Source organism: Dicentrarchus labrax, unplaced genomic scaffold (assembly GCF_905237075.1).
Source record: "Dicentrarchus labrax unplaced genomic scaffold, dlabrax2021, whole genome shotgun sequence".
Lineage (NCBI taxonomy): Eukaryota > Metazoa > Chordata > Actinopteri > Moronidae > Dicentrarchus > Dicentrarchus labrax.
Window position 1 is genome coordinate 22620911 of NW_026136715.1, and position 27420 is coordinate 22648330.

The 27420-nt window shown below is 40.2% G+C and overlaps 1 protein-coding gene across 4 annotated transcripts; it reads left to right on the forward strand.

Annotated features, from left to right (window-relative positions):
• The first annotated feature begins 58 nt into the window (after positions 1-58).
• On the forward strand, positions 59-26990 carry trim33 (tripartite motif containing 33). Of its 4 annotated transcripts, XM_051426126.1 has the most exons (21): positions 59-670; positions 4440-4558; positions 6666-6819; positions 7176-7308; positions 8624-8740; positions 8872-8986; positions 9693-9839; positions 10433-10550; positions 10817-11121; positions 12604-12798; positions 14996-15052; positions 15292-15492; positions 15831-15963; positions 16266-16329; positions 17978-18131; positions 18323-18753; positions 19565-19676; positions 19758-19832; positions 20795-20947; positions 24335-24385; positions 26224-26990. In XM_051426126.1, exons 1-21 carry the CDS (start codon positions 94-96, stop codon positions 26446-26448), a joined length of 3636 nt encoding a protein of 1211 aa, XP_051282086.1. In that variant the 5' UTR covers positions 59-93; the 3' UTR covers positions 26449-26990. The 4 variants fall into 4 exon arrangements, with proteins under 4 accessions (XP_051282086.1, XP_051282088.1, XP_051282089.1 ...); XM_051426128.1 differs by lacking the exon at positions 24335-24385; XM_051426129.1 differs by lacking the exon at positions 14996-15052.
• Positions 26991-27420: the final 430 nt, after the last annotated feature.

Consider the following 27420-nt stretch of genomic DNA (forward strand, 5'->3'; position numbering starts at 1 on the left):
GACTAGGGTCGTGCTTGACGTCATGACGTAATCATACGTACTCCTGGCTAGAGAAGTTACGCAGTACGTGCAGCGGTTCAAAGAGGAAGGAAGATGGCGGATAACAAAGGCGAGGAGGATATGGAACCGTCGGCTAATTCGGACTCAGTGCCTTCAGTACAAGATAACGAGCAGCCGGAGACGAAAGTCGAAAATGCAGTAATCGTTATAGAAGCGAATACAGAGAATGGTGAAGAAACAGAGTCCCAAAATAATGCTACAGAGGCACCTACACCCACTAGCGACGGAGGGGACGTTAGCGGCGGCGGGGCTGCTGGTGCGGGAGGTGAAGCCAATGGCAGCGCTAGCAACGCCGTCAGCCCGGCTGGGTCCAGCAGCACCAATGTAGAGCCAACCGCAGCTGAAACCCTGACCGCTGGGGATGCTCCTGCTGGCGGACTCACCAATGAAATGTCCCCCCCTCCCACAGCTCCAGCGGCCACGCCGGTATCCGCTCCCATTAATTTACTGGATACGTGCGCAGTATGTAAACAAAGTCTTCAGAGCCGAGACTGTGAACCAAAACTTCTGCCTTGTCTGCACTCGTTTTGTCTGAAATGTATCCCGCAACCAGATAGACAGATAAGCGTACAAGTGCCTGGACCTCACGGGCAAACGGACACACACATAGGTGAGTTTATCTCAGTCACTGACTGTATCTACCTGTAAACATTCCTCTGCTCTGTCATCTGATGTTAGTTAAGATTAACTGCGGTCTGTCTAAAGCTCTGGCTTTAGTAGTCGGAGGGGTAAACTTCATTGATTTTTGTGGGAATTAAGGCAACTAGGGGGTTGATCTGAGACTCTACACCTGAATACACCGACGTTTGACAGCCACAGGTGTTACATTAAAGATGTATGCAATTTCAATTTCATTGCACAGAAGAAGGTGTCTCGTCTGTCTGTGGTTAAATGCCCTCCCGTGTCCATCGGAAACCTATCATTGGTCCAACCACTCTTCCACCATGATTAGATAGAGGCAGGTAGCAGTGAGTAACATCAACCAAAACAACTGCTGGGGAATGCACATACTGAATCAATCATGGTGCTGAAACCATTTGCAACAGATTTCACGTTATTTTCTATAATAATTGACAGTATAGCAGAGCAATATTAATTTGACAGATGTCTCTCACTCTGTTATCTAAATGGCAGGGCTGCAACGATTTAACGATTAGTTTCTGCTAATGGTTAATTGTTTTGAGTCATTTTTTAAGAAAAATAAATGTCTAAATTCTCTGATCTCAGCCTCCAAACATGGATATTTAATGGTTTCTATTTGGTTTGAGGATGTCCCCCTGCAATTTGGAAAACTGGGCAACATTTTATGGACCAAACAACGAATCAATTAATCGAGAAAATGATGAAATTAAACGATAATGAAAATAAAAGTTAGTTGCAGCCCTTAATCGAAATACAACTGTGGAATATCTCTGTACAGTTTTTTCTTCTCCTCTCATACTTATGGTATCTGAATCTTGAAATTATGAGCTCTTTTTGTGCGGGATCAAGATCTCCTTATTATATATTTTTTTACTAATTTTATGACATAGTATAGTATGGTCATAATTACATGATAAGGTCTCCAAATGATCTTTCTTTGGTGAATGTAATTCAGGATAATTTACAATGTGGTGTAAGTGCACTTATAAACCAGATGCCTGGTTAAAGTCCCAGAGTCGGTCAGCTGCAGTTCATCTGATTAATTCTGAGAGTGGACTAAAGCAAAACTATAGTTCCTGTAGTTTTCACTTCCCCTGAGTGAAAACACACCACGTTGAAAAGGTACATTCACCCCTCAAGAGTACGTTTATATGTTGTCCTTATCATTTTGTACTGTTCAATCAATAATTATCCTCACATAGCCTTTATCTTGAAGGCAGACGTCAGGGTTGTGCTCATTTCATGTTGATGTGAACCTCTACCCGCGAATCATTTCATCGCAGGGCTGAACCAGAAAATGTAACTACAGCATCCATGTAAAACCGATCTGATCACTGGCAGTCTACATAAAATAAGTGTCGTATTTCAGGTTCAACAAAGGTTCTCTTACAAGTGTCTCATAGCGACAGCTCATATGACTCCTTACTCTGCAGATTTTAAGCCACGTGTGTAGAGTTTTACCTCCGTACAGTACCTGCCACCAAGCTTGATGTCATTTTATTAGTCTCTGTCTCAGTGCAGAGTTTTAATATCATGTGTTCAAAGTACTGTTTTCAAGAATTACATTAGAATTGGTTTCATTAGAGTTTCAGTATCACATGGTCTGAATTGTATTTAACTTTGATGCGAGACTCAGTCATACTGGAGGTTTGGAAGGAGGGGTCTCCTTCGCTGGCCCATTCTTTCACACCACTTTCCTTAGTTTGTGAAAGCCCTGACATCTCTGAAAATGATTTATTCACCACTTTTTACCAAAGCAGTTAAATCCCACAAAAAGTTTATTACTAACTAGATTTATAGCATTGATTAACATGGCTTCACATAAAAGATTACTCATTATGACATTCCTGTTCACAACACTTACCCATGCTACTGATTGATTGTATTAAACCCATGTGCTTTACTGGTTAGAGGAAAGCTGGCTAATGATAAGTTACCAGAATTTCTGTTAAGCGATAAAGCTTATGATGGATAATCTGTTAAAGTGCATATGTATTTCCAAAGTCATGTACATAAAATGAGGAAATGTAATAGCTAGGTCATTATGCTGCCTCCAGGAGCAACTTCACTGTGTCCTAACTTCCTACATATTAATTTATGAATTCATCCATACTTTCTACTTCCCCTTTATTATGTCACTTGTAATAGCTGGTAGCAGCTTATAATGTGACATGGTGCTTCTTACCTATCTAGGCATGGAAATATCTAGAAGAGACCTGTCATGTGTCTGAAGGATGCTTTACCAGATGCACGCATTAACCTGCACAATACTAGACTAGAAGTCTTGTTTTTTATGATAACATCTCTCATTGCTTTGTAACTAAACTATTATGTGAAGATAATTAAATCTGACTAAGATACAAATTATTTTCTACTCGACCAAAATTACATTTTCATATTCTAATCTAAATCAATTGTAGGAGGTTTCATGAAAGCCAAATCTCCAAATCGACTTTGTAGTCTCCATATTGTTGTAATTAACAAGCAAACAAACACCAAGCAGAATTGTGATGTGATGATATCTGTCACTTCTACAAGATAAACCATGTCCCCTGAGAGTTCTGTGTTTTCCTGTATCATCTTGATCTCAGTTTAAGCTTTGGTTGCAGCTCACCGTGGTGTACAGCGATATTAACGAGACTGACTAAGAAATGGCCAATAATAAAGAGCCAAATCATCTGAGAGTCTGTTCTGTTCATATTTGCTTTAGTACAGGGATGTACTTTTGATTAATGTAGGGAAACAGAACCTCAATCCTGTATAAGATAAGGTGTGTGTGTGTGTGTGTGTTTTGATATGAAGGGGGGTGAGGGGTGGGGGCTGCTCCAGTTTAAAGTGACAGCTGTGTGGTACATTTGTTTTTGTATGTGTGTGTGTGTCTGTGTGTATTTAGGGGTTGTGTGGGTTCCTCGACACAATCCCAGTCCAGCTGCTCTCACAACCAATCACTCAGGGACCCATGCAGCTGTAGCTTACACAAACCGGCCGTGTGCAGCTGAAGCCAGTGTAGTCCGGCTCAAACCGGCTTACACCGGTTTTTTACCTCAGCTGGAGGAGTGGCATATTATGCTGACTCAATTTAAATCATTAATGTGAAGTTTTATCTTGTGCATAATATTAGACTTTAGAAAATAAGCGGCAGAGTTAATATGCTGAATTAATTATTTGTAGGGGTGTATGATTATAGCAGTAATTCAACTAATTCCATTAACGAAACCAACTAAAGTGATTAAGTGAAACGGTCCTCGTTGTTTGGCCATGTGATTTAATATTCTAAACTGCCAAGGTTGACAAGATTGAATCTTCTGGAGACGAGCGCTAAATCAATTAGTCCCCATGAATAGGCAGTGGGTATCCCACAGTGCCAAGAATTTTTAATAACAACAGGAATTTACCTAAAGGAAATTATGGAAATAAGCAGCAAGTCTGCTGAAGGCCTCTTATTAATCCTCTTTTATATGAAGCAGGACTATTCTTAGCCGAGAATTAAGGGGGCTTCATAAGAAGTCGGGGTAATAGTTTACATATGGGCAAGTCCTTGATGGTGACTGCTTGTTTGGGTTTGTTTCCATTTTTCTTTAAAGATCAGTCATCAATAAAATGTCACTATTCATTGATTTTACTAATAGCATGCTTTTCATCTTACTCAGACACTTAACGTAAGTTAAATTTGTAGCCCAGTGTTTTACCTTTTGATCTCATTTGACTCATGTTTTCTGTCTCTTCTCTGTCTGTAGTAAATGTTATGCGCTGTTCGGTGTGCCACCAGGACTATAAACAGAGTGACCTTATTGACAACTACTTTGTCAAAGATACCACAGAAGCCACCAGCACATCTGATGAAAAGGCTGCACAGGTATGTCAAAGGGTTGGCCCTTGTGGCCATGATGTTTTGTACATCAGGGTTAGTTGTAGTAGGGTTGTCTGCATCAAAGTTTTGCATCAATGATTTGCCATGTATGTTTGCCTTTACTGTTTGGAGGGATTCTGGTATTTAATTTTCTAATAAAGCAAAGACAAGTCAAGTCTTGTCCATGATTTGGCACAGTTGTATCTACATATGCATCAATCGCATTTAGTCCAGAACAAATACAAATGGTATGAATCTGATCAAACACTTATTATTCTATGACCTCAATGAACTCTTACGTGGCATGCGCTGTAACCACTCAGCCACCAAGGTACTCCAGGAGTTTAGTTTTGTTTTGATTGCCAAATGCCACCAATAAAATGGAGCCCGACCGATAAAGGATTTTTAAGGCCGATACCGATACAAATATTTGGTGATTTAAAAATCCGATATTCCGATATATATTTTAAAAAGAAATTCCGGAAACGCGTAACAAAATATAAACAGATTTCCCTAACATTAGTTATTTGTAGTTATTTATGAGACCTCACTAAAATAATAGGATAATGCGGTTTAAAAATAAACTTGTTTGTTTTATTGTCACAACAGAACAGAGGAACATCAAAATATATTAAACATTATGAAGAACCTGAATTTTCTTAAGGAAAATAAGTGCAATTTCAACAATATATTATATTAATTTCATTTATACATGTGTATTACAATTTAAAGATCAGTGGATGTGGATCTACAAAGCCACAGAACATTAAGTAACATGTACCTGGAACTGAACAATAGTATCAGGGTAACTTTCTCTTACAGTTAATACTAATTAAAACAACGTTTTAAATTTACATACATTTTCACATCTGTGCATCTGTGAAAATGCATACTTAGACACAGTTAGTAGTTTCACAGAGCAAAGTGTCTGAAGCTGCATTTTAGATGAAGTAGGTTCACTCACTGTTTAGTTTGCTAAGTTTAGTCTCCTTTTTGACAAAGTCATTTTGACTAATGAATGTTATGAGAGGAATGGAGCAGCGTAACGTGTGTGTAGTAGAGCGATAGAGCGAGTGTAAGCGTGCGAGCGGGAGCACTCAAGCAGCGGTGAACGGCAGCAGAGCAGAGAAGTAAGTTATCAGGTCTAGCAGTAAATGTACAGTGTGAGTTACAGTTGTCGGTGAATAAAGTTTAATAAAGCATTGTGCTATGTTCAATACTCTGTCTTCTCTGTAATTTTCACACATCCCGCGGGCCGGATTGAACCCTCTGGCGGGCCGGTTCCGGCCCTAAGTTTGACACCTCTGAGTTAAACCGACAGTCAGTCAGCTATACTGTAACAACTAACGTACTAGCTAAATCCGTTTCACTCTCGGCTTACACGTTACAGCAGCAAAACTGGACATGTTAGCCATGAATTTTGTCATGCTTCTGGGTGTTTCGTCTCTATTTTTTTAAATATTCATTTATCGGCCATTATGAATGCTGATACCGATAGTTTGGAAAATGCCTAATATCGGCCGATAAATCGGTCTGGCTCTACAATAAAACCACAATGTGCAACTCTTGACCCATTACTCTCACCTGGAAATTTGCATTGCACATTCTCCTAATTTAAATTAACCAATTGATTTTAGAGAACCCATGACAATTTATTTAGTGTCACCATCAGATCACACTTTTCAAAAGATTGTAATTCCTGACCCCTTAGTTATCAAAAGGAAGAATACTCGTTCACAAAGTACATCTACAAATACAGTGCTGACTGTGAAGACACAGCTATAATAATGTTAGATCCCCCATGGGGTGCTTATTGGCTTAAGCAATGCAATCCCAATTTTTGCTTGACAGAGAAAAGTAAACAGGTAGTTTAGGCTTTAATATTTCTAAACATTATATACAACTATTGACCTAGTTGTATTAGTAAGCTTGCCTTAAGAGCCTACATCCCAAAGCATGTATTATTAAAATCCTGCGTCATCAAGGGAACATTTGATGATCTAAACACACATTTGTGGGAGTTTATCATTCAGCACCAACCCTGTTGGTGTAGAGTTGTGTACAATTACATGTAGTTTTTTTTAAAGATTTTTATTGGTGTTATCTTCTCAAGGTGTGCACAAGTTGCGAGGACAATGCAGGAACCATAGGCTTTTGTGTGGAGTGTGGAGAATGGCTGTGTAAGACCTGCGTGGAGGCCCACCAGAGGGTCAAAATTACCAAGGACCACAAGATTCACACGAAGGAGGATGCTGACGCTGCCTCCGGTAAGATGGCTGACCCTCACAGTGAAGAACCAACCGTTGGTTACTGAAGCTACAACTGCAAAATCCTCAATAAAATAAACCCTAGTTAAAGCACAGTGAATGTGGTGCTGCTGATAGGCTGTTGCCATGGTAACAGTGCTGCAGAGTCTGGTTGCTTAGTTGGTACCTCTAGCTGGGGGACCATACATGCTGAGGCTCTGACCAGACACGACTACTGGGGATTTACACAACTTCTTGGTTGCTGTCTATTTTGTCTGTCTATTATTCACTGGTTTGTATGATTCATTTTCCTCTCTAATTATTTTTTCTCCCTCCAATTAAGCCTCATTTTTGTCTTTTCTCCTGTGTATCTATAGAGTCTGTTGGTACATCAGGACAGAGGCCTGTTTTCTGTCCCATTCATAAGCAGGAGCCCCTGAAGCTCTTTTGTGAGACCTGTGACACTTTGACCTGCAGGGACTGCCAGCTGCTGGAGCACAAGGAGCACAGGTAGCTTAGCATCTAACACAATGCTGCACATTTTTAAATTACTAATAGACTGTCCTGTCTGTCAGCCTCTCTGACTGGTATGGTACTAGTATTTTTGACCACGTTCATGTTAATTCAGTTTAATGTACTGGTTGTATTCTGGTCTGGGATGTTTAACTTCCAATTTAACATTACTGCTAACAATTTCACAAAGAACTTAGAGCAGCCAGTGGTTTCATCCTTTTTCAGTACATTACAAAAATCTGTTGTAGTGAGCTGAAACATGCTTGAGATAGGTAATCCACCACAGTAAACCACTTGGCCACCTTAATGTTTGTTTAACGGGGAGTGTAAATGTGCGCACCACAGTTTTCAAGGTTTCAAGACGTGTCTGTGATTTATAAAGCATTCAGTTGCCTTCTTGGTAGAGGAAATAACAACAATGTTCAACTCACTATGCTTTGTCAACTCACATGTATTTGTATAGCTCATTACACACACATGCAGTGTTTCAATAGGCTTTACAAGACCACACCAACAACATTTCCTTTTGACATAAGGGAAAAATGGTAAAAAAACATAGAAAAAACAATTTCAAGAGAGGCAGCCCCACACACACAGGGCATTTTAGTGGTATTTACAATAAATGCACAGAAAGTTACAATAAATACAATAGACAGAAATGGGACTAAAATCCAACAGCAGGATCACAACATATCCAATACAAATAAAAATCCAATGTTAAGTCCAATAAGTAAATACGTTTGTGCATTTGTAATCATATCTTCAAAACCTCTCAAGGTGTTCAGCCAAATCGACTTAAGTTGTCAGCTGGTGTACCATCAAGCTCACTGTTCCTGCAGGAAACTCTATATTTAGGACACTATAAAATCTTCACCATAAAGTTTGTTTCCTGCAAAGTCATTGGTAGACAATGCCAGTGATTTGAAATCCTTGTGATTTAAATCTGGAGCACTGCTGCTTTTTCATTTTTGTTATCTTATCATGGACTGATTCACATCTTGCAAGGTGAATGGAAGCTCACAGAAAATAAATACTGCTCTCACCCAAAGCAAAGGACAGAATCCCCTGGTCAGATTCTCATAAATCTTTTACACGTGACAGCAAGAGACAACAGTTGCATTCATACATGGTTCCTAAGTACCAATGATTAAAATGTGAACATTTCCAATACACAGGGTCTCTTTTTGGCCCATATTTTCTTAATGAGTGATCAATTCAATTTTTATTTTTTTTATTTCTTGTTTTTGTTTAACATAACTAGTAAAATGATGGCTATTCAGTTCATTGAAAGTTGTTCCCCTTCATCTCTCAGGTACCAGTTCCTGGAAGAGGCTTTCCAGAATCAGAAAGGCCTAATTGAGACCAGCATGGCCAAACTACAGGACAGAAAGAACTATGTCCATTATTCTGTCTCTCAGGTGCAAATCAGGTGCGCGTTTTTCATCCTCAGCTTCCTCTCCCATGCTGCCTGTTGATATAGTTACTGTATCTTAATAGCCATGCCAATGTGTATTGGTGTCTAGTGTCTCTAAATGTTTTAATTTATTTTTGTTCATCCAGGTTAAAAGAGCTGAATGAGACACATAGGAAGGTGGAGCACGAGATCAAAATCGCAGTATTTACTCTTATTAATGAGATCAACAAGAAGGGCAAATCCTTGCTGCAGCAGTTGGAGGTAAGAGATTATTAATGAAAGTCAGTCTGGCAAATAGCTTAATAAGGTGCTGCAAAGTCACTTTGAAAAGATAATTAGTACATTTATTGTAATGGATTTTAAACAGTATTTATTTGTGTACCTTGGCCCAGAACGATTAGAAGTTGTTTGTGTGTCTGTACATACAAATATGATGAGACATCCATTAATACATTTTTCATATTATATACTCATACCTTCTTATTTATTATCGATATTGAATTGACCTTGATATTGTGATGCATTCTGTTTACTAAATATCTTTACATATACTATGAATTATAAATTCATTATTGAATTATAAATATTTTTCATTGATTTCCTTTTTCTCATGCCTACTGCTCCATAACAGCCTTGCTGTGATATTTTTCCCCTCTATGTTTTCTCCGTTTTGTCACTAAATCCAGTTTGTTATATTTTTTATATATGTTGTTATGCTTGAGTACTTGCCCATTTACTGTGCTCTTATTTATTTAATTGTTTGTCTTTGCTGCGTTCTAATATCGACTGCTGCAATAACCCAAGCTCCCCATGGGGATCATAAAATTTTAATCTAATCAAATCTAATCATCTAATCCATCTCTATGCATATGCTAATAATTTTGTAATAGCTTGGAAAGCAATTTGGCTTCATTTAACTAGGGTGTCCTAGCAGTCCTTAACCAGAATAATCTCACTTTCTTTCTAGAGTGTGACCAAAGAGCGCAGTATGAGGCTTCTTGCTCAGCACAAGGATACCGCCAAGCTGGCCCAGCAGATCCACCATGTGCTCAACTTCTGCCACTGGGCCATTACTACTGGCAGCAGCACAGCGCTGCTCTACAGCAAGAGGCTGGTATGTTTCTTGTGAACCCCGGATGTTCAGCAGTTTGAGAGGCTAAAGCCGACATGACAATTATTGTTATCGGGATAAAGCGTTTCAGTAGGCTTTGGTTGGATCCCATATTCTTGCTGTACATGAGAACGAATTTTACTAGTTTTAGTGTTAAATCTTGTTCTGAGGAACATTTGTCTGCTTCTGACATAACTTGTGACCTCGTCATCAAAATCATCATGAAGTGTGAAAAGCAATACACTATCAGATGTAGGGTCATAGTTAGTACATAAGTATTGTTTGCCCTGGAAGTCTGTATTCAGCAGCAGTCTAAGAACATGGCATTGTGTACCAGCTTTTTTCCCACATTATGTGGACAGGATTTTATTTTTGGTTTTGTAACAAGGGAGGCTTCTGCCACGTGGATTTGACTTCTTACCACAAGACCATCAGCAAATGAGATAATTGAGATAACATTATTGTGGGATTGTGGGCTAATGCTCCCAAAGGGCATGTTGACAGATGGGTTGTTTGTTGCTGAGGTGGCCAGGCTCAATAACAGAAGAGCATTATTCTGTGTTTGTTTGTTTGTGTGTGTGCGTGCATGCATGTAGATCCTGTATCAGCTTCACCAGCTCTTCAAGGCTAGAATAGAGCCAGCGCCCCAGGCCAACGGAGTTGTGCGCTTCTTCTGTGATCCTACCTTCTGGGCCAAAAACGTGGTGAATCTAGGTGAGAGAAGTCTAATACCTTATTATCCCCCATCAGTCAATATTTATTCTAATCAAGCTTAAAACTGAGAACAATCTTAATTTGCCTCTGATCCACATTAAGCCTTGCCTTACTGTATAATCGGCATAAACTACGTCAAAATTAAGCAGTGAGCAATTGATTAATGTTGCCTTGCTGCATATATAAAATAAGGAATATTTCACACCTTTACTTTATGCATGTGCACTCCTTTTTTATGCTTACTGTCATCTGTCTTCTTATTATAGGTAATTTGGTAATAGAGAAGCCACCTCCACCTGCACAACCAGCCAATGTGATGGTAGGAGCACCACCCATTTCAACAGGCCAAGGACACCCCAGCAAACACCCAGGACAGATCAACCTGGCCCAGCTCCGGCTGCAGCACATGCAGCAGGCGGCCTACGCACAACAGAAGCAGCATCAGCAGCATCAGCAACAACAGCAGCAGCAGCAGCAGCACCAGCAGCAGATCCAGCAACAGATGCGTATCGCCTCCCAAATGTCCCAGCAGCACTCCAGACAGGCCGGCCCACCATTGGTTCAGCAGCAGGTACGGAAAGCATTCACCAATCAAGCTACCACTGTGGAATGGAATGGAAATCTGTGCTCCTGACGATCATTTGAGTGACTCATCCAAATATTAGCAGCTGACTCAAGATGGAAGTCTGTCCTTGAGAGATTAGGATTATTTATTATTATATGTGGAACATTGACTGATCATGTACATCACTGGTGTTTTTAAATGGCTTTTCTCTCTCTCTTTGTAGACCATATCAGTGTTTTGCATTTTTCAGGTCATTAACTACCAATGACTTGCTTAAAGGTCCAGTGTGTAACATTTAGGAGGATCTATTGGCAGAAATTGAATATAATATGTATATGTATGTTTTCATTAGTTCATGATCGACTAAAAATAAGAATCGTTCTGTTTTCATTTCCTTCGAATGAGGCGTTTTTATAAACATGGAGAGTGGCCCTCTACCACAGAGTCAGCCATGTTGCACCGCCATTACTACAGTAGCCCAGTCAAACAGTCAAACCAAACACTGGCTTTAGCTTGAGCCTTTTGTGTTTTTTGCGTGTTTCTCTGCCGCCGTAGTTTCTCCTACAGGCTTGGAAGGCGAGCAGTATTCAGTTGGTCACAGCGTCACCAATCGATATCACTAAATCCTACACACTGGTCCTATAACAATGTTGTCAATTATTTTCCAAAGCGTACAGTTTTAGATTGATCTCCTCACTTCCAGAATTGGTTTCAATTAATTTCAATACACAAGGAAAACCAACTTGCATAGACTTTGAACTGAATTGAGATAGTGAGCAGTTAATTACCTTTTTATTTTTCATACATTGTGTGGTAATGGAACTGAAAGTGTTAGCATCATACTATTAAGGATTTCAAATCAAACCTAGAAGACAACTAGTAAGCAAGCTTGGATGTTGTGAAAAGGATGATTGGAACTTAAAAACACATTTGAATAGATGTTCCCTGTGATGGATTCCTGTCTCAAGCAAGGTTCGAGTCTCTGGAAGTTTATGTTCAGCACTGAAATGGATCTACTAAATCAGATCCATTGATTACCTCTTTCTCTTCTTTTTTAACTAGGCTATTAATCATCATTTCAGTCCATAAAACTGGGGGAAAAAAGGACAAAATGGCCGTCACTAGGGACCGAATGCCAAAGTGATCACTTAAGATCACTTAATTTGTCCAATCAACAGTCAAAAGCCCCCAAATATATGATTTAGTGTTTTTAAACACATGAAAGCAAACAGTCTTAGCATTTGAGAAGCTGTGTCCAGTGAATATTTGGTATTTCTTAAGGATAAATGACTGAAGTGACTGATCACTGATGTTTAATTTCTTTTCTGTAGATTGACGAATCTACTTGTCATAGTCAGCACTAATTACATGTTTTGTTCCTATAATTTCATGACCCTGAAAATTGTCTGCTATTTGCATAAATTGCCATAATAGTGTTTATCTAATGATCTGATTTTCACATCGTCTGGGTATGTGTGATTTTGACAGCCTCCTAGGCTCATCAGTATGCAGCAGCTACCAAGAGGGCCTGGGGGTATGAATGGTGGGCCAGGTCCCGCCATGTACCCTTCCTCCCACCATATGCGTCTCCCGGGTCCACCACAGGGCCGAATGCCCACGGCTCAGCCGAGACATAACGGACAGCAGTATCCCCCCATGATGCAGCCTCAGCTACAGAGACAGGTCAGTACAAACATACTCCGGTTTCACTGTATGGAAATAGATCAAGGATGTAACTCGGGTCTTTGTTGTTGATTTCATTTGTCTCATATTCATTGTTGTTAGATAAACTAAGAATTATGCAAATGTGAATGTTTAGCCCAAAATGTAAGTTCTACTGTTATAGCAGTTACTGTATAGATACACAGGGTGAGGCTGGTCTGAAGCAGCCAAACAGCATGCTTAAGAAAGAATATGCACTATGTTGTTTGTGCATCCTTTTCTATCTAATCTATTTTGATCTATATCTATAATTTGCATGTAGTAGAAAGTAGGTATCTATTAATGACAATTGTGTTTAATATTCTTTGGAGTTTGTTTACAATAAGGTAATTAATGGTGAGGCCAGATAGTTCGCACACAGGTTTATTTTTCAACTGCAAATGTCCCAGTCAGTAGTAATAACTTAATTGATAAAATTTTTTTATCAATATTGAAAAATTCTAGTATCGGTCAGCCATTACTTTTTCATGAGTCTGAAGTTAGACTGATTTTTGTTGGCTGACCGTTTGGGAAATCTGTGAATGCCTAAAAGAAGGCTGGTGGCACTGCTATCCATCTTAACTTTCTCAAGTATTGAGTTCAGAGCTGCCAGTTGTGAAATAGAATCATTCAATCAAAGTGAAATTTCATTAGCCATGTGTGCATAATATAAGAAATTTAAATGGAAAAATCTAACTTTAATTTTTTATGTTTGAAAAATCATTATTACTGACCAAATTAAATTGAAACTCCATTGACAAATACCAGGTTACTCCCAATTATAACCTTATTATAATTACATTGAAATTGAATGAGGAATGGGGCCAACACAATTGGTTGAGCAGCTAAAGAGCCAGATATTCCCTCAGGAGTTTGTAGAGACTAAAAAACTGAGCAAAAGGAGACTGAATATTGGACTTAAATTATCAGGTGGCCAAAAACTCAACTCTAAACTAATGATTTGCTAACAAGTTCACCAAATCATCTAAAAATGTGATATGTCAGCGATATGTTCATATTTTTTGGTTTCTTTAGTCCTCTGACAGTAAACTAATTGTATTCTATAGGAAATCCAGGCATATGTTTACAGCAAGGATGCATTAGAGTTGTAGAACAGGGCTCAAAACTCACAACAGCACTAACATCGTTCCACAGCAGCCACGTTGACAAGGACACCTCCAGATGTGTCCGAAGACATTTTTTTGTTTATTGGCGTCGTGAGCACAGATATCAACCGATGCCAATTACCTAATTAATTGTCCCAGTTAATTTGCGACAGATTAATTGGTCTATCACTAGTGGATGGATAACTGTGGAAACAAAACCGTAGCTTGCAACCTTGGCTACACGTCACATTATGCTTTAAATTCCTGCAGTGAATAAGGGCTATAAGATGTTATATCTGCCTTCTAGTTCTGATGAGTAAATACAACTCTGAACAAGCTTTGGAGAGTGCTGCCTTTATTCAAATGAAAATGCAAACTCTGGTGTTGGAGTGACCGTTTGGCAGAATACAAATTTAAATGCAAAAGTCCAGTTGTAATTTACAAGTTTAAGGGAGCCCTGTAGATTTTTCCTGTAAACAAACAAAAGTTATGTTACAAAGTGCATTTCCTTCCTCATAAAATCTTTGCAAATGTAATTTTTTAATGTAGCATGGTTTACATCCCCCTTTACTAGTTTGTGGTCTTCTTATTGCCTGTCTTTGTTGGCACATTTCAGCTTATCTTAGAGTGTTTCTGCCAGTTAACCAAACTGGGGCCCGGCAAAATTAAAGTGCGTAGTCCATTTCACAGTCAGTTTCAGTGTAATTATGACAGGTTTATACTTGGGAATGCGCTGAAAACTATTTGCAAGGGTCATTTTGATTTTGGAAGTAAATTTGATTCAATTATTTCATTTAAATACCGGCATACCTGAACTTCCATACCCATGATGCAATTAAAACAGAGTTGTTCAATTTAAAGAAGTTGTTTTCCATGTTTTTATAGCAGGGTGGGTATGTGCTGTTTCCTCATCACTTTGCACTGCCTTAGTGTGTAATGTATCTACACATGAATCTGATTATTTGCTCAAGTCAAATAATGTGTACAGTATGAAAATGTGCATTTACTGCCTGCATGTAAGACTAGGTAAGAGAAACCTCCACTATATCCAGCCCCTTTTTCTTTGTGTCCAGATGTCTATAGAATCTGAGATGAGCCACCAAAGGTTTCGTTTCTTACTACAATCAGGGGTTTGGCACCTTTTTACTACTTTGTCATTTGTGTGTCTTGTGCAGCATGTGTTGTCACCCAAATGCATGATCATGCAACCATGTTGTTTTCACAACAAGGAATATTTGATGAAACTCTGTGAATGACCTGCCTCATTGTTTCTCTCCACCCTCCGTTCTCCCCCTTTTCTTCCTTTCATTGTCCTTCCTTCTGTCTTCTTTTCCTCCAACCATCCTTCCCTCTCTCTTTTTTCTTGCAGCATTCTAACCCAGGGCATGCAGGCCCTTTCCCAGTGGCATCCCTACATAATGCCAATCCCACAAGTCCTACCAGTGCCAGTATGGCGGGGGCCCATGCTCACCGTGGCCCTGCCAGCCCCATTATAGGTCCCATCGAGCTCATCCCCTCCGTCACTAATCCTGAGAACCTGCCCTGCCTACCTGAGATCCCTCCCATTCAGGTGCGTATATTATACCATGGTAGGAAGAAAACATATAAATTGTAAATGTATCTGTTAAGAGCATCACATAATTAGCATTATGACGAACAGGACCAGAAAGAATGAGTAAACATTTGTACAATGTTTAATGTGTAAACTAGAGACTAATGACATCATGAAAATCAAGTATGACATCAAATATGTATGTATATTTTATATACATGTATAAATACCAATGTTTGTCTGTTGGTCGTGATATTTTCCCTGGTCGAGTGAAGTTTTCATTAAATATATTCCTTCACAAAAATCTATTGAGCCCTTGAATGACTTGATTCTCTGGGCTTTTCTGGCATCACTAGTTGGAGGATGCTGGTTCTAGCAACCTTGGACACCTCCTGTCTCGCTACATCACGGCCAGCACACAGCATCAGCTAGGCTCAGTGGACATGAACCCCTCACCTGGACTGTCCACACACTCTTCTGGATCTTCAGGTACCCACACATTCAGGAAGAGGGACTCCCATTCACATCTAACAGAGCTTAGACCAGTGTTATATACGGAATACACTGGATTACCCACAAAATAATTTTAAACATAAGCCTACATTTAATTTCCAGATCCTCACATGTCATTAAGTGTTATCATAAAATGATATAGTGTGTTTCCCACCCCTTCGTCATATCCTGTATCTCCTTCCTACATACTGTGTTCATTTAATGCCCTCTCTAGAAAAATGAAACTTTGTACAAGTAGAAGTGATCACTACTGCTTCCGCTCCCATTTCTGTTTGCAGGTCTGTCGAATGCACACACACCAGCACGACCTTCTAGCACATCCAGCACAGGCAGCAGAGGCAGGTAAGAAGATATGCAGGTATTTCACTAGCAAAACATCCCATTAAAATCTTTAGAAAATATTAACACACCAGACGCAGTTAATTGATTTAATAAATTAACCAGATATAACAGTGCTTGGGATCAATAGACATGTTTGGCAGATTGTGAGTGTTTGATTATTAAATAGGTTTTTAGAGGGTGTTGTGGAAAACCTGTTAGGGTGAGACAATATCTGTCTTTGTCTCTTCCCCAGATGAGAGGGAAGAGAAATTGGTTACATTGCAGCTTATACTTAGAAACGTGCATGTTTATCAACAAAGTCAGAACACAGGCCACCGCACACCAGGTCTCCAGTCCCCCTGTGGTTCTCACAAAGCCGCTGTCTTCACGCAGGCATTTACATGTGTGAAGACTCAAGTTGATGTGTTAGAAGCAGGAAAAATGGGCAGCGTGAGGATTTGAGCAACTTTAACAAGGGCCAAATTGTGATGGCTAGACGACTGGGTCAGACTGCATCTCCAAAACTGCAGCTCTTGTGGGGTGTTCCCGGTCTGCAGTGCTCAGTACCTATCAAACATGGGGAGCGAAAGCTGGCCTGTGTGGTTCGATCCAACAGACAAACTATTGTAGCTCAAATTTCTGCAAAGGTTAATGCTGGTTCTGACAGAAAGGTGTCAGAACACACAGTGCATCACAGTTTGTTGTGTATGAGGCTGCATAGCCGCAGACCAGTCAGGGTGCCCAGGTGGTCATAATGTTATGGCGGATCAGTGTACAAATCGAGACACAAGGAAGGGGTCTAATACTCCGGGGTTTTATCATTACACCTTATATCATTACAGTTTTACAGCAGTCACTCTCTTATGTCATACTTCATTATGTTTGGGCAGCTATACACACATTAGGATTTTAACACAACAATTCCCATAACAAGGACTATTGATTTGAGGCTAAACTCCATTTGACCATCTTGGTGTTGCAGACCACTTTCTTCCTCTGCATTCATACAGCAGTGTTGGCACACACTGGCACACACAGTGCGTGCGTAGGATAGACAATAGAGGGCAGCGTAGGTTTGTGCAAAGGGTGTGCATAAGCTAATTCCACCTACTCAACATGTAGTATTTGTTGAGTGTAATTTTGGAAAATTATAAACAGAGGACATTGGCTAGCACTATACGACATTCTTGCTCAAATGTCATGTATGTTTTGGTTCTGACCACGCTCTCTATCAGAAGGTGGATGTAGAAGTGTGACACCTCATTTTTTTTAGTTAACAATGACTAAAACCTTTCCTAAACATTCATTTCCTAAAGAAGTTTTAGTTGCCTAACTTTAAACCGTAACCACAATACTCCTCTTTCTCACACAAGAAATCACCACACCTCCTTTTAAAAATGTGTCAGTTTAGTTTTGCCGTGCTTTATATACTTTGTTAAACACCATTACCTGTCTGGGGCATTATTCATTCTAAAAGAAATGGGCCAAATGAAGCAAACAAACGCTCTCTTGGGCTCGACATTTGGACTGAAGTCACTGCAGTTAAGATCAGTCTCAGTGACGCTAAGGAGTTGAATTATAGTTGGTAGTTAATTGGTTTAATGTTGTTAATGAGTTTATAGCATTGCATTAATAATGTCTCCATGGTTTGTCTTGTGTGTGTTTTAAGCTGTAGCTCTGCAGGGAGGGCAGGGCCAGGAGGTGGAGCTGCTGTTGAGCAGGTGAGGGTGAAACAGGAGCCTGGTACAGATGACGGCTACAACTGTCCAGCTTCTTCTCTGAAGACGGAGCGAGGCAAAGATGCGGGGAGGAGTGCTTGCATGGTATGAATACTATTCTTCATTGGTAGCTGTTTCTACTGCTTACAGCTGAAAATGGATGTGTGCATTGCGTCTGGGCTCTATACTTAAAATATAGTATTGTAAGATATGTGTGAAAATATGACACATTCAGAAGATTATCATGCTGTCTTAAACTAATGTTAAGTCTAATGTTTTTGTGTGTTTTCCCCCAGATGAGCAGTCCGGAGAACAGCCCCCTCCCTGTATTGGGAGGCGTGTCTACAGGCCAAGATGCTCTGAAGGCTTTAGGAGAGTGCATAAAAACAGAACCCCAGTCTGAGACCCCTTGTTCTGGACTAAATGGCTCCAGCGCTGCCACCTCCTCTCCTTCCGCTACCACTATGACCTCCACTACCTCGTTATCCTCGGAGAACTGCAGGAGCGCTGCCAGTGTTCCGCTCACTAATGGAAACGTAGACAAGGGGACAGAGACCAAAGGGGGTGGGGCGTTGGCTGGAACTGGCAATTCTGAAGGGAAAGAAGACGACCCCAATGAAGACTGGTGCGCTGTCTGTATAAACGGCGGTGACCTGCTGTGTTGTGACCGCTGTCCCAAAGTGTTCCACATGAAATGCCATGTACCCACCATAAAAATCTTCCCAAAGTAAGTGATCAGTAAAGGTGCTATATTTTTAAAACAACAGTTTAACTGCTGTTGCAGACTATAGAATATGACCAGTGTGATTCTTTTTTCAGTGAGCAAGCCAGTAACATCTAGGGAAACATGCAAATGTACAAAAGTAGAACCACAAAGTTAAAAAAGCTAATAGAAAAAGAAAAGTCATGCAGAATGATGCAACAATAAAACCATAACATGTTTTATACAGTTCAGTCTAAACCTAAGGTCTAATTACATCATTCTGCATTATTCTGAATGTTCTGGATCTTCTTGAAACATTTGGCTGTGGCTGCTGTTAGTTGATTATGCAGATGAAACATTAAACAAAGGTTAAAGCTGCAATAGGTAACTTTTATAAAAAATAATTCCACTGTTTCCTTACAGAAACAATGTGGTTCCTCTGGCTCCTCCTAGTGCTCCTAATGGCATTTGCAAGAATCCACCTAGTCTGAAAAAACAAACAACTAATCGGAGCCGAGGAAGATAGAAAGACGTTTTTTGGTGACTTGGAGATAATTGATTGTCAAATACCAACACTGGAAATGAGACTCAACCAATCAGAGCTGAGAAAGATAGTTGATTGTTCACTGGTCATTCCCAGATTGTTGTTTTCTTTCAGGCGTGATAGATTCCATGAGGAGCACTAGAGCCAGAGGAACCACAGATTATCTGTCTCTTGTAATACTGTCAGGAATAAGTTTATGTTTAAATAAGTTTCATGACAAAAAGTTATTTAAAAGTTACCTACTACAACATTAACACAATGTTCTCCATGTCAATTTTCTTTCCATCTCAGGGGTGACTTTCTCTGCACGTTTTGCCGGAGTGTCAACAACCCCGAAATAGAGTACTGTGACGACAGCAAGAAAATCAGTGGCGAGAAGGGCCTGAGTCCTGAGGACCAAAGGGTCAGTACAGTCACAGCACCCTCAAAGGCCTCTTCAGGATTAGTACGAGGCAGCTAATTCTCTCTCCTCCTCTCTCCGCAGAGATGTGAACGTCTCCTGCTGCACATCTTCTGTCACGAGCTCAGCGTGGGCTTCAGAGATCCTGTTCCTAGCTCTGTAAGTAGCTCTACATATGTCCACATCTGCTCTCATCTTTGTTGCTGTTCTGCCCATGGATTGCACACAGTAACAGAAATGTTTGAATTAGACATGGTTGCTATTTGGAATTACATATACACTGTTTACTTCATTGTGGAGACAACTGACCTTTGGTTTTGGAGTTTTTTGGAGATTGGAGACTGTTTTTGTGATGGTATACTTTACTGTATCATTTGTTCTGGGGTTAATAATTGATTAGTTAGCTCTTGGCAGGCTCATTATTTTATGAACTCATAAAATCATTTGAGACATGCTTGTGATGAAGAGCTGTACAAATAAACATAATTTCATACAGCCCTCATGTTGGCAACGCAGGTACCTGACAATAATAATCATGTCTGATTAATGAGTTTTCAAGGCGGTTGAAAGGAGAGGCAAATTATATTTGCAGTATTTACCACATGCTTTTGGCAAGTGGAAATGTGTTTGGTGTTGAGGTAATGATTCTGAATTTAGTTAATTTATTTAAACACAGTATAACATGTCTCGTTCAAACCACAGAAAATTAACTTACAACTCCTCTTCCTCCATTTCATGCCTCTCCTGTCGCTGCCTGAACCCGCTGTGTATTCATCCTTAGAGTCATAGTCCTTCTTATTCCAGCTCCACTCCGCTCCTACACTAGCAGCGTTTACACTCCTCTTGTCCTTCGAGCTCCCTGTCCAGGTAGAGTCAGCTTATAGAACTGCTAAGTAGCTAGTGGCAGCAGCCACGGTTAGAATATGCAACAGAGCACCAGTAAGTGACGAGAGAAAAAGGTCCATGTTGCAACAATTACCTGATTCTTCATTGTTATTGTTTTTCTGCGACTATCCGACTAATCCTGTGCCGCTCTGTGGTGCATCTTGGTGGAATGAGTATTAATAAGTCATCAAAACTTTTCGCATCAGTAGTTTTCTGACCCACTTTTGTTCAACCAGGTGCCGAACTACTACAAGATTATCAAGCAGCCCATGGACCTGAAGAAGGTGAAGAAGAAGCTGCAGTTACGGAGCTCCCACTTCTACCAGTCCATCCAAGAGTTTGTGTCCGACATGCGCCTGGTCTTCCAAAACTGTGCAAAGTACAATGAGGTGAGCAGCATGAGTCTTGAGCATGCTCTGGGGAATTGTGTGTGTGTGCGTGTGCATGCAGACAAGGGTTAGACTGATATGAGTTGAAGTTTAAATGACCAGCAGCTAATTAATTTGCCTGGATTTAATCAGTTGACCAGTTTCATGCTAGGCTAACACACTAGGCCCAGGGCTCCAGACTGCGACCATTTGTTGGGAGTGTACGAGTTCAAATTTTGCCCCCTCAGGGAGAAACATTGCCCTGCAGAGCCGGAGAGTCCCTGTGGACACATGTACAAGTTTTAACGACAGTTGATGACTACTGTTAAAAGAGTAGCATAGTTTCTTTTAAGGAACAGGGCGATGCGTACTGTGTGCACACAGCAAGTGTGTGGTCGAGTGAGTGTGAGCAGCAGAAAGTGATGGTGAATGTGAGCGGAGCAGAGGAAAAGGTTAGCAGTGAAGTTGTCTAGTGGTAGAAAATGTACTTGTGCAAATGTAGGTTACAGTTTGCCCATGAGTAAACACAGGTCCTCAGTATCCAAGACGTTCCTGTGTCTTGCTTCTCAGCTGCTGGGTAAAAGTAAAGGGCGTTAGTTCTGTTGTCCTGTTTGACTTTGGTTCTGGAGGAAATCAAAGTGTGATTCCTGACTGCCTGGGAGCTACTGCAGTAATGGTTAACACTACGTTATTGTACCCAGAGCCATGTAAAGAGAGGGTTATGGTTAACCTTCTCTCTTAACAGTGCTGGTTATACCAAGTTTGAACCTATCGAGAACCAATTTAAAGCCTCGAGTTTGGCGTTATGGGCATCACCATTGAAGTTTGTCGGAGCCAGTGAATATGACATACTGAGAGTTGAGCTACTCTCATTGGCTGTGCAGTTTAGACTCGTCCGTAGCAGGAAACAATGGTAGCTCACCTGGTCACACATTCTTCTATTACAGATAAACAATACCCTGTTTTTAAGTATAACTATTTTGCTAACTATTTTAGGTGAGAAATGGGCAACGGTAAGAGAATCTTGCTTTGTATTTGATCAGCACTGGCTAGTTTAACGGTTAGATCTTAGTTTCGTGCGGTGCGCTGGACGGACTCACTGAGAATGAAAACTATAATCTGCTGTCTATTTTACTCTAAATTTAAAAATGAACATCATAATGTTTCGAAACTAGTGATTGAGACCATAAACTCGTTTGGAAACTGTTTACTGAGCCAATAAATCAAGTGATAAGACGGGTAATTTCTCCATAAGACTGCATGATATCGGTTATTATTGCAGCCAATGGATCTGCCCCCTGCTGGCCATTACATAGAATGCAAGTTTAAGAGACTTGGCTTTACTTCACAGACCTGGAAGCTCTGTCAATTATACATGCTGTCAATTGTTTAACCTAACAAGGCCTCAGCTAGTTATTCTTTGTAACGCCATTGGGAAGGAACCAGCTTAAACTTGGGGTAGCTGGCAGGTTTCAGCATGAATTCGTAAAATTTGATCAATAGTAACGTTCTAGCGGTAAAGATTTAATTAATTATGTCTGGATGAGTTTAGTTTCAGTGGCAGGGCTTTTTTGTCAGCGTCTATTCATCAGCATGCAAGGTCATTTTAATACCAGGCTGTACCCCCCAAGAAAGGGGTGCGACCAACTGAGAATGCTTGTAGTACCAGTCCTACCAGTAGAAAAATAACCCTGGAGCCTTGCAGACCTTTTGAATTAATAATTAATTTGCAAAAATGGAAGTGAACAATGAAATAATGGATTAAATAATGTTCATATGTCAGTGTACAGCATCATAAATCACACACAGAGTTTGCAAACCAATATATTAGTCTAACCTTATGTGAAGACAGCCTGACACTGGAAAAGGAAGTGGTGCTTATGGCCTGCAGTGTGCATTCAGGTTTGTACACCTACTAACACTGGCTGTTGGAACACTGTCTGAACCCTGTTAACACTGTCTGCATCACAATGATAAATCACAAGTTTGAATTTTAATGGATGGTTGTGGTCACTTTATTATTTCACTTCATCTGTAAGAATATTCTTCTATGGGGGAATGATGTAATTGAATGTGTTTATTTAATCTGATTCTTTTCATTTGGATGCTGGGTATCAGTTTAATTGCTGATGATATCATGTACCATCCGTGTGTAATGGAACACAGTCCTCCTTGATATTGGTCTACTATAAAGTATATATTATCATGTATTATACCTTCCAACCACATGAGCGAGCTTCTGTTTTATCAAGAAGTGAACAATGTCTGGACCCAGACTACCCTGAGACATCACTTCATTTGGCTTATGTTGATCATAAAGGCTTTGAGGCTTGCAGGACAACCTCACCATACATATGTTATTATTTAAGTAAAATTAACAGTAAGCAGGGATCTCACTTGAGATGGTTGTTGGTAATGCACAATACAGCTGTATCATTTTAGCTTGCATGACTTAACAATACAGAGCGTAACAACATCGTCACTGTAATGTAATTGGATTTCTCAAGTCCTTTCCCTTAGAACATTTGGAAGTCATTAATTAGAGCGCAATTGCTCATGTGACTATTCAGGTAACATAGGGCTCCACCCATGGCAACAAATATAAAGGTCTAGATTTTTAAGATAGATTGAAGCTCTTTTCATTGTTGCATCTAACAACACAGAAGGCCTGAAGGATAGTGCCTTCAGACATTTGGGACAGCTACAGGTCTGTCTGTCTTGCAATTAGTCAGCGTTCAGTAGGTATAACCCAAATGTAAATCGCAGTTGGATAGACAAAACAAATACCATTTATAATATTTTTTAAAACCGTTCTTGAAGTGTGAGAAGGCTTTAGAAGTTATGATGAGAAGCTTTGGAGAGCCACAGTACTTAAAGTGCTGGTTAATTGATGCCTTTGATAATGTTAATAGAATTCCCTGAGAATACTTTCTTCATGAATACATTTCAGTCAGCTACAGCTAAATGTGATGGTTTCATTCCAGGGATTGTATCAATTGTAAAGTCAACATTATTGAAACATAATATCATCATATAGGACCCTAAACAATGCATTTATCTACATATAAGTGGTGAAACTTCAAAGACAGAATCGCGTTTGATAAAATGGTAAATGTAAAAAAAATAAAGGGCATTGTATGTACCACCATTTTGAGCTAAATGGATTTATAAACTAGAGATGAACTAAAACTAGTTTAGATTAAGTGGACCTAAGAAGATGTAAGACTGAGTGCAGACTTGACTTGCTGTTAATTTCTGCAGTAACCACTTGGTGATGTGGGCTTGAGCACAGTAGGCTGTAAACAGATTTCTGATCTGTTTTTATCTAACCTGCCTGTGCTGTGAAATCTTTTCTTCCCCCCCCTGCTGCTTGACTGTGTTTGTTGTAATGTCATTGCCCCTTTTTAGATGTCTCGAATAATCCAGGTTTATGATGAGGAGAAACAGATTAATACGCAGGTAAGCCGTTTCAAATAGAGCACAGATGTCCTGTTCTCTCCCACTGAGGCTCCAAGAAATGTTTTTGCCCTTCATTTTAGCATAGAGAATTCATGAGCAGCAGAACTGGGCAGTCATGCAATTTCATACTATGATAATTTTGCATATACATTTCATTTGCATTTAATCTTAATGAAAAGTGGAAAGAACCGTGTGGTAGGTTACAGGGTGTCTGGCGGTCCTGAAAAGGTCAATAATGTTTCAGTGTGTTATATTTGGTGAAACTGACAATCACACTTCATTCTGTGCTGTGTGGATGTGAGAAAGTATGCAGGGTTCGATCTTATCTCTCATTTGTTACACAACTACGTGTGGCCCTTTTCATGTGTATAACTGAGTGCAACACTATGAATGTCTTCATTATGCCAGTTTTTTTAAACAATATCGCTTCTCCCCCCTCTGTATGACAACCGGCTTTTCATTCCACATTCCTGTGTGGCCGTTCGATCAGGTGTAAACACTTCTAATTTCCGATGTGGTGACATTAACATTGCCCGAGCCTCCTCGTTTCTAGTATGGGCTCTTAGTGTTAGAGTGTGACCACATGAACGGTTGATTCTAAAATGTAACGTAGATGTGTTTTGTATTTTATTAGGGGCTGTGCCAACCATAATTGGTTCTGGGCCTCTCACATGATTTTGTTCTGCTTTCACTACACATATTTTTCATTTTTGTTTTCATGCATGTAGTTTCAATTTCACATGTATTTTCACTTTGAGGTCTATTAATTTAAAATGTATAATCTGTATGTAGTATATGTCAGGTGAGAAAGAATAGTTATCCAAGAGAGTATGTGGATATATAGCTGTCTCTTCATACACGCATATAAACGTATGAATGGATAAGTGGAGTTCGCCCCATTCGCGATTTCCCTGGAGTTGAAAATACTGAACTTTTGACGAAAAAAACGTTGTGCTGCTGGCCGACAGACAGCTGCTTGAGCCGGGGGAGCTCTGCAGAAGAGACCCGGGGGCAGAGCCAGGGCTTTTGGAGGAATAAACACATGTAGTTACCTTGGATAACTAATGATCCCGCAAATAAACTAGCACGAATAACATAAGGCAAATATTGGCTTACCTAGTATTTTGCAGAGGCAGAATAGAGGCAGGTCTTATCGGAATACGGGTAGTAAAAACAAAATGAGGGCAGCCAGGACACACCTTGCAGAGATCTGCTCAGTGTACTCTTCTAGTGTTGAGTTTTACAAGCTGCACACGAGTATCAGTCCAGATTTCATTTAGGTGTTTTAGGCTTTTCAAGACCCAGGAACTACAGGCTGTGATAACACAATCTTTCTCTTCATGTGAGTTAACTCTTGGGTTTAGGGCTTGTTTCCTGTAGCTCAATTACTGGATCAATGGATGTTGGATAGACATGAAGGCTTTTCTTTTATCTACAGAATCAGAACAAAAAGTTTAATGTTGGTCTAACCTTTTTAAAAATGTCGTACTGGTTGATACATTTACCCTTTAAAATGTAGTAAAAGTATATGAAGCCAGCCAAATTTTGAGTCTGAATTGTGGAAATGCTTCATGGAGCCACAGTGGGACCAGGCGGCAGGATATCTCTGCAGCAAGGTTGAGCCAGGGCCACCCTGCCACCAGCAGTGTTAACCAGATCTAATTTGTCTCCTCATTCTCCTCTTCCTCCTCCCTGCTTCAACTCATTCATTCCTCCTGCTCAATGGTACTCTCCCACCTGCTTCCTCCATATCACTCTTCACCCTCTTCCTGTCCCACTCCCTCCTCCTCCTCCTCCTCCCCCTCCTCCCCCTCCTCCTCCTCCTCCTCCTCCGGCAGGCGGGATCCGAGATGGCGATATCCGGCAAGGCAGTGAGCCTGTACTACGAGGAGAAGCTGCAGGAGATATTCCCAGGACAGATCTTCCCTGAAAGACCGGAAACCGAGGAATCCCCGGACACGAAGGAAAAGGTGGAGGATGACACAGACGACTCCGAGGAGGACTTCATACAGCCCAGACGCAAACGCTTAAAAACGGATGAGAAGTTGGTTCACATCAAGTGATAACCAACCTCAACAGAAACGAAAAAGAGAAGTGGAAAAAAAAAACTGTCTTCCTCATGTCCCACATTTCTCCGTTGTTTGAGGCAGCAAACAAAAAGGACAAGATTCGCTGTATAAACTGCTTGGTTTATCTCATCCTTGCCTTTGAAAGAATTACTATCAACTACATCAGACATCTGCCTTTATCAGAACTCTCGAGGACAGACACATAGAAGAGCTGCATTTCCTCCTTATTTCATGGACACTCAAGACCTCGCCTGTACAGAGTTTGAAGTAGGACTTGTTTTGCAGTAGCTGATTGGTTGTTTCTTTTCTATCATCCATTTTCATTTGTAGATTTGTTGTGACAGTTGCTTTATAAAACATTGAAAGCCCTTGTTCCCAGTTCTTAATGTATTATATCTATACTTTGACATGAAACCTACCAAGTATTTGTATGACTTTGTGGAAGCGTTATGTAAATAAGAGAATATAGCCCAGTGAAGGTATTCCTACAGTATAGATGTTTGGGTTCGTCATCAATAAAACCTGTTCGAGATTTAGTTTGTCATTTTGTTGTGTACTTGCATACAAGAAAATGCTTTTCCTCCCAGCCCACAGCAGTATGACAGAAAAGGGTAAAAATGTCCTTACAATACAAATAAAAACATATAAATATAGAAATAACAGCAGCGCAGGGCATTTAAGTGCATTAAGAGATAAAGTGCATGTTTCAGTTTGATGTTCTTAACTGGTGTTGATCCTGACTGCTATTGGGTCAACTGTATGCTACATGTTTGGATTTGGCACAGATGTTTGTGTTCCTCTGCCCAGGCGGCAGAAGGGAAAAGACTGTTGGAAGGGTGGTGGAGATCCTTGATAATGCTGGAGGCTCTGTAAACGCAGCATTGGTGGTAAATATCTAACAGAAAGGTGAGGAGGGCCACCAATAATCTTACTAGCTGTTTTCATTATCCTGTTCAGATGGTGCTC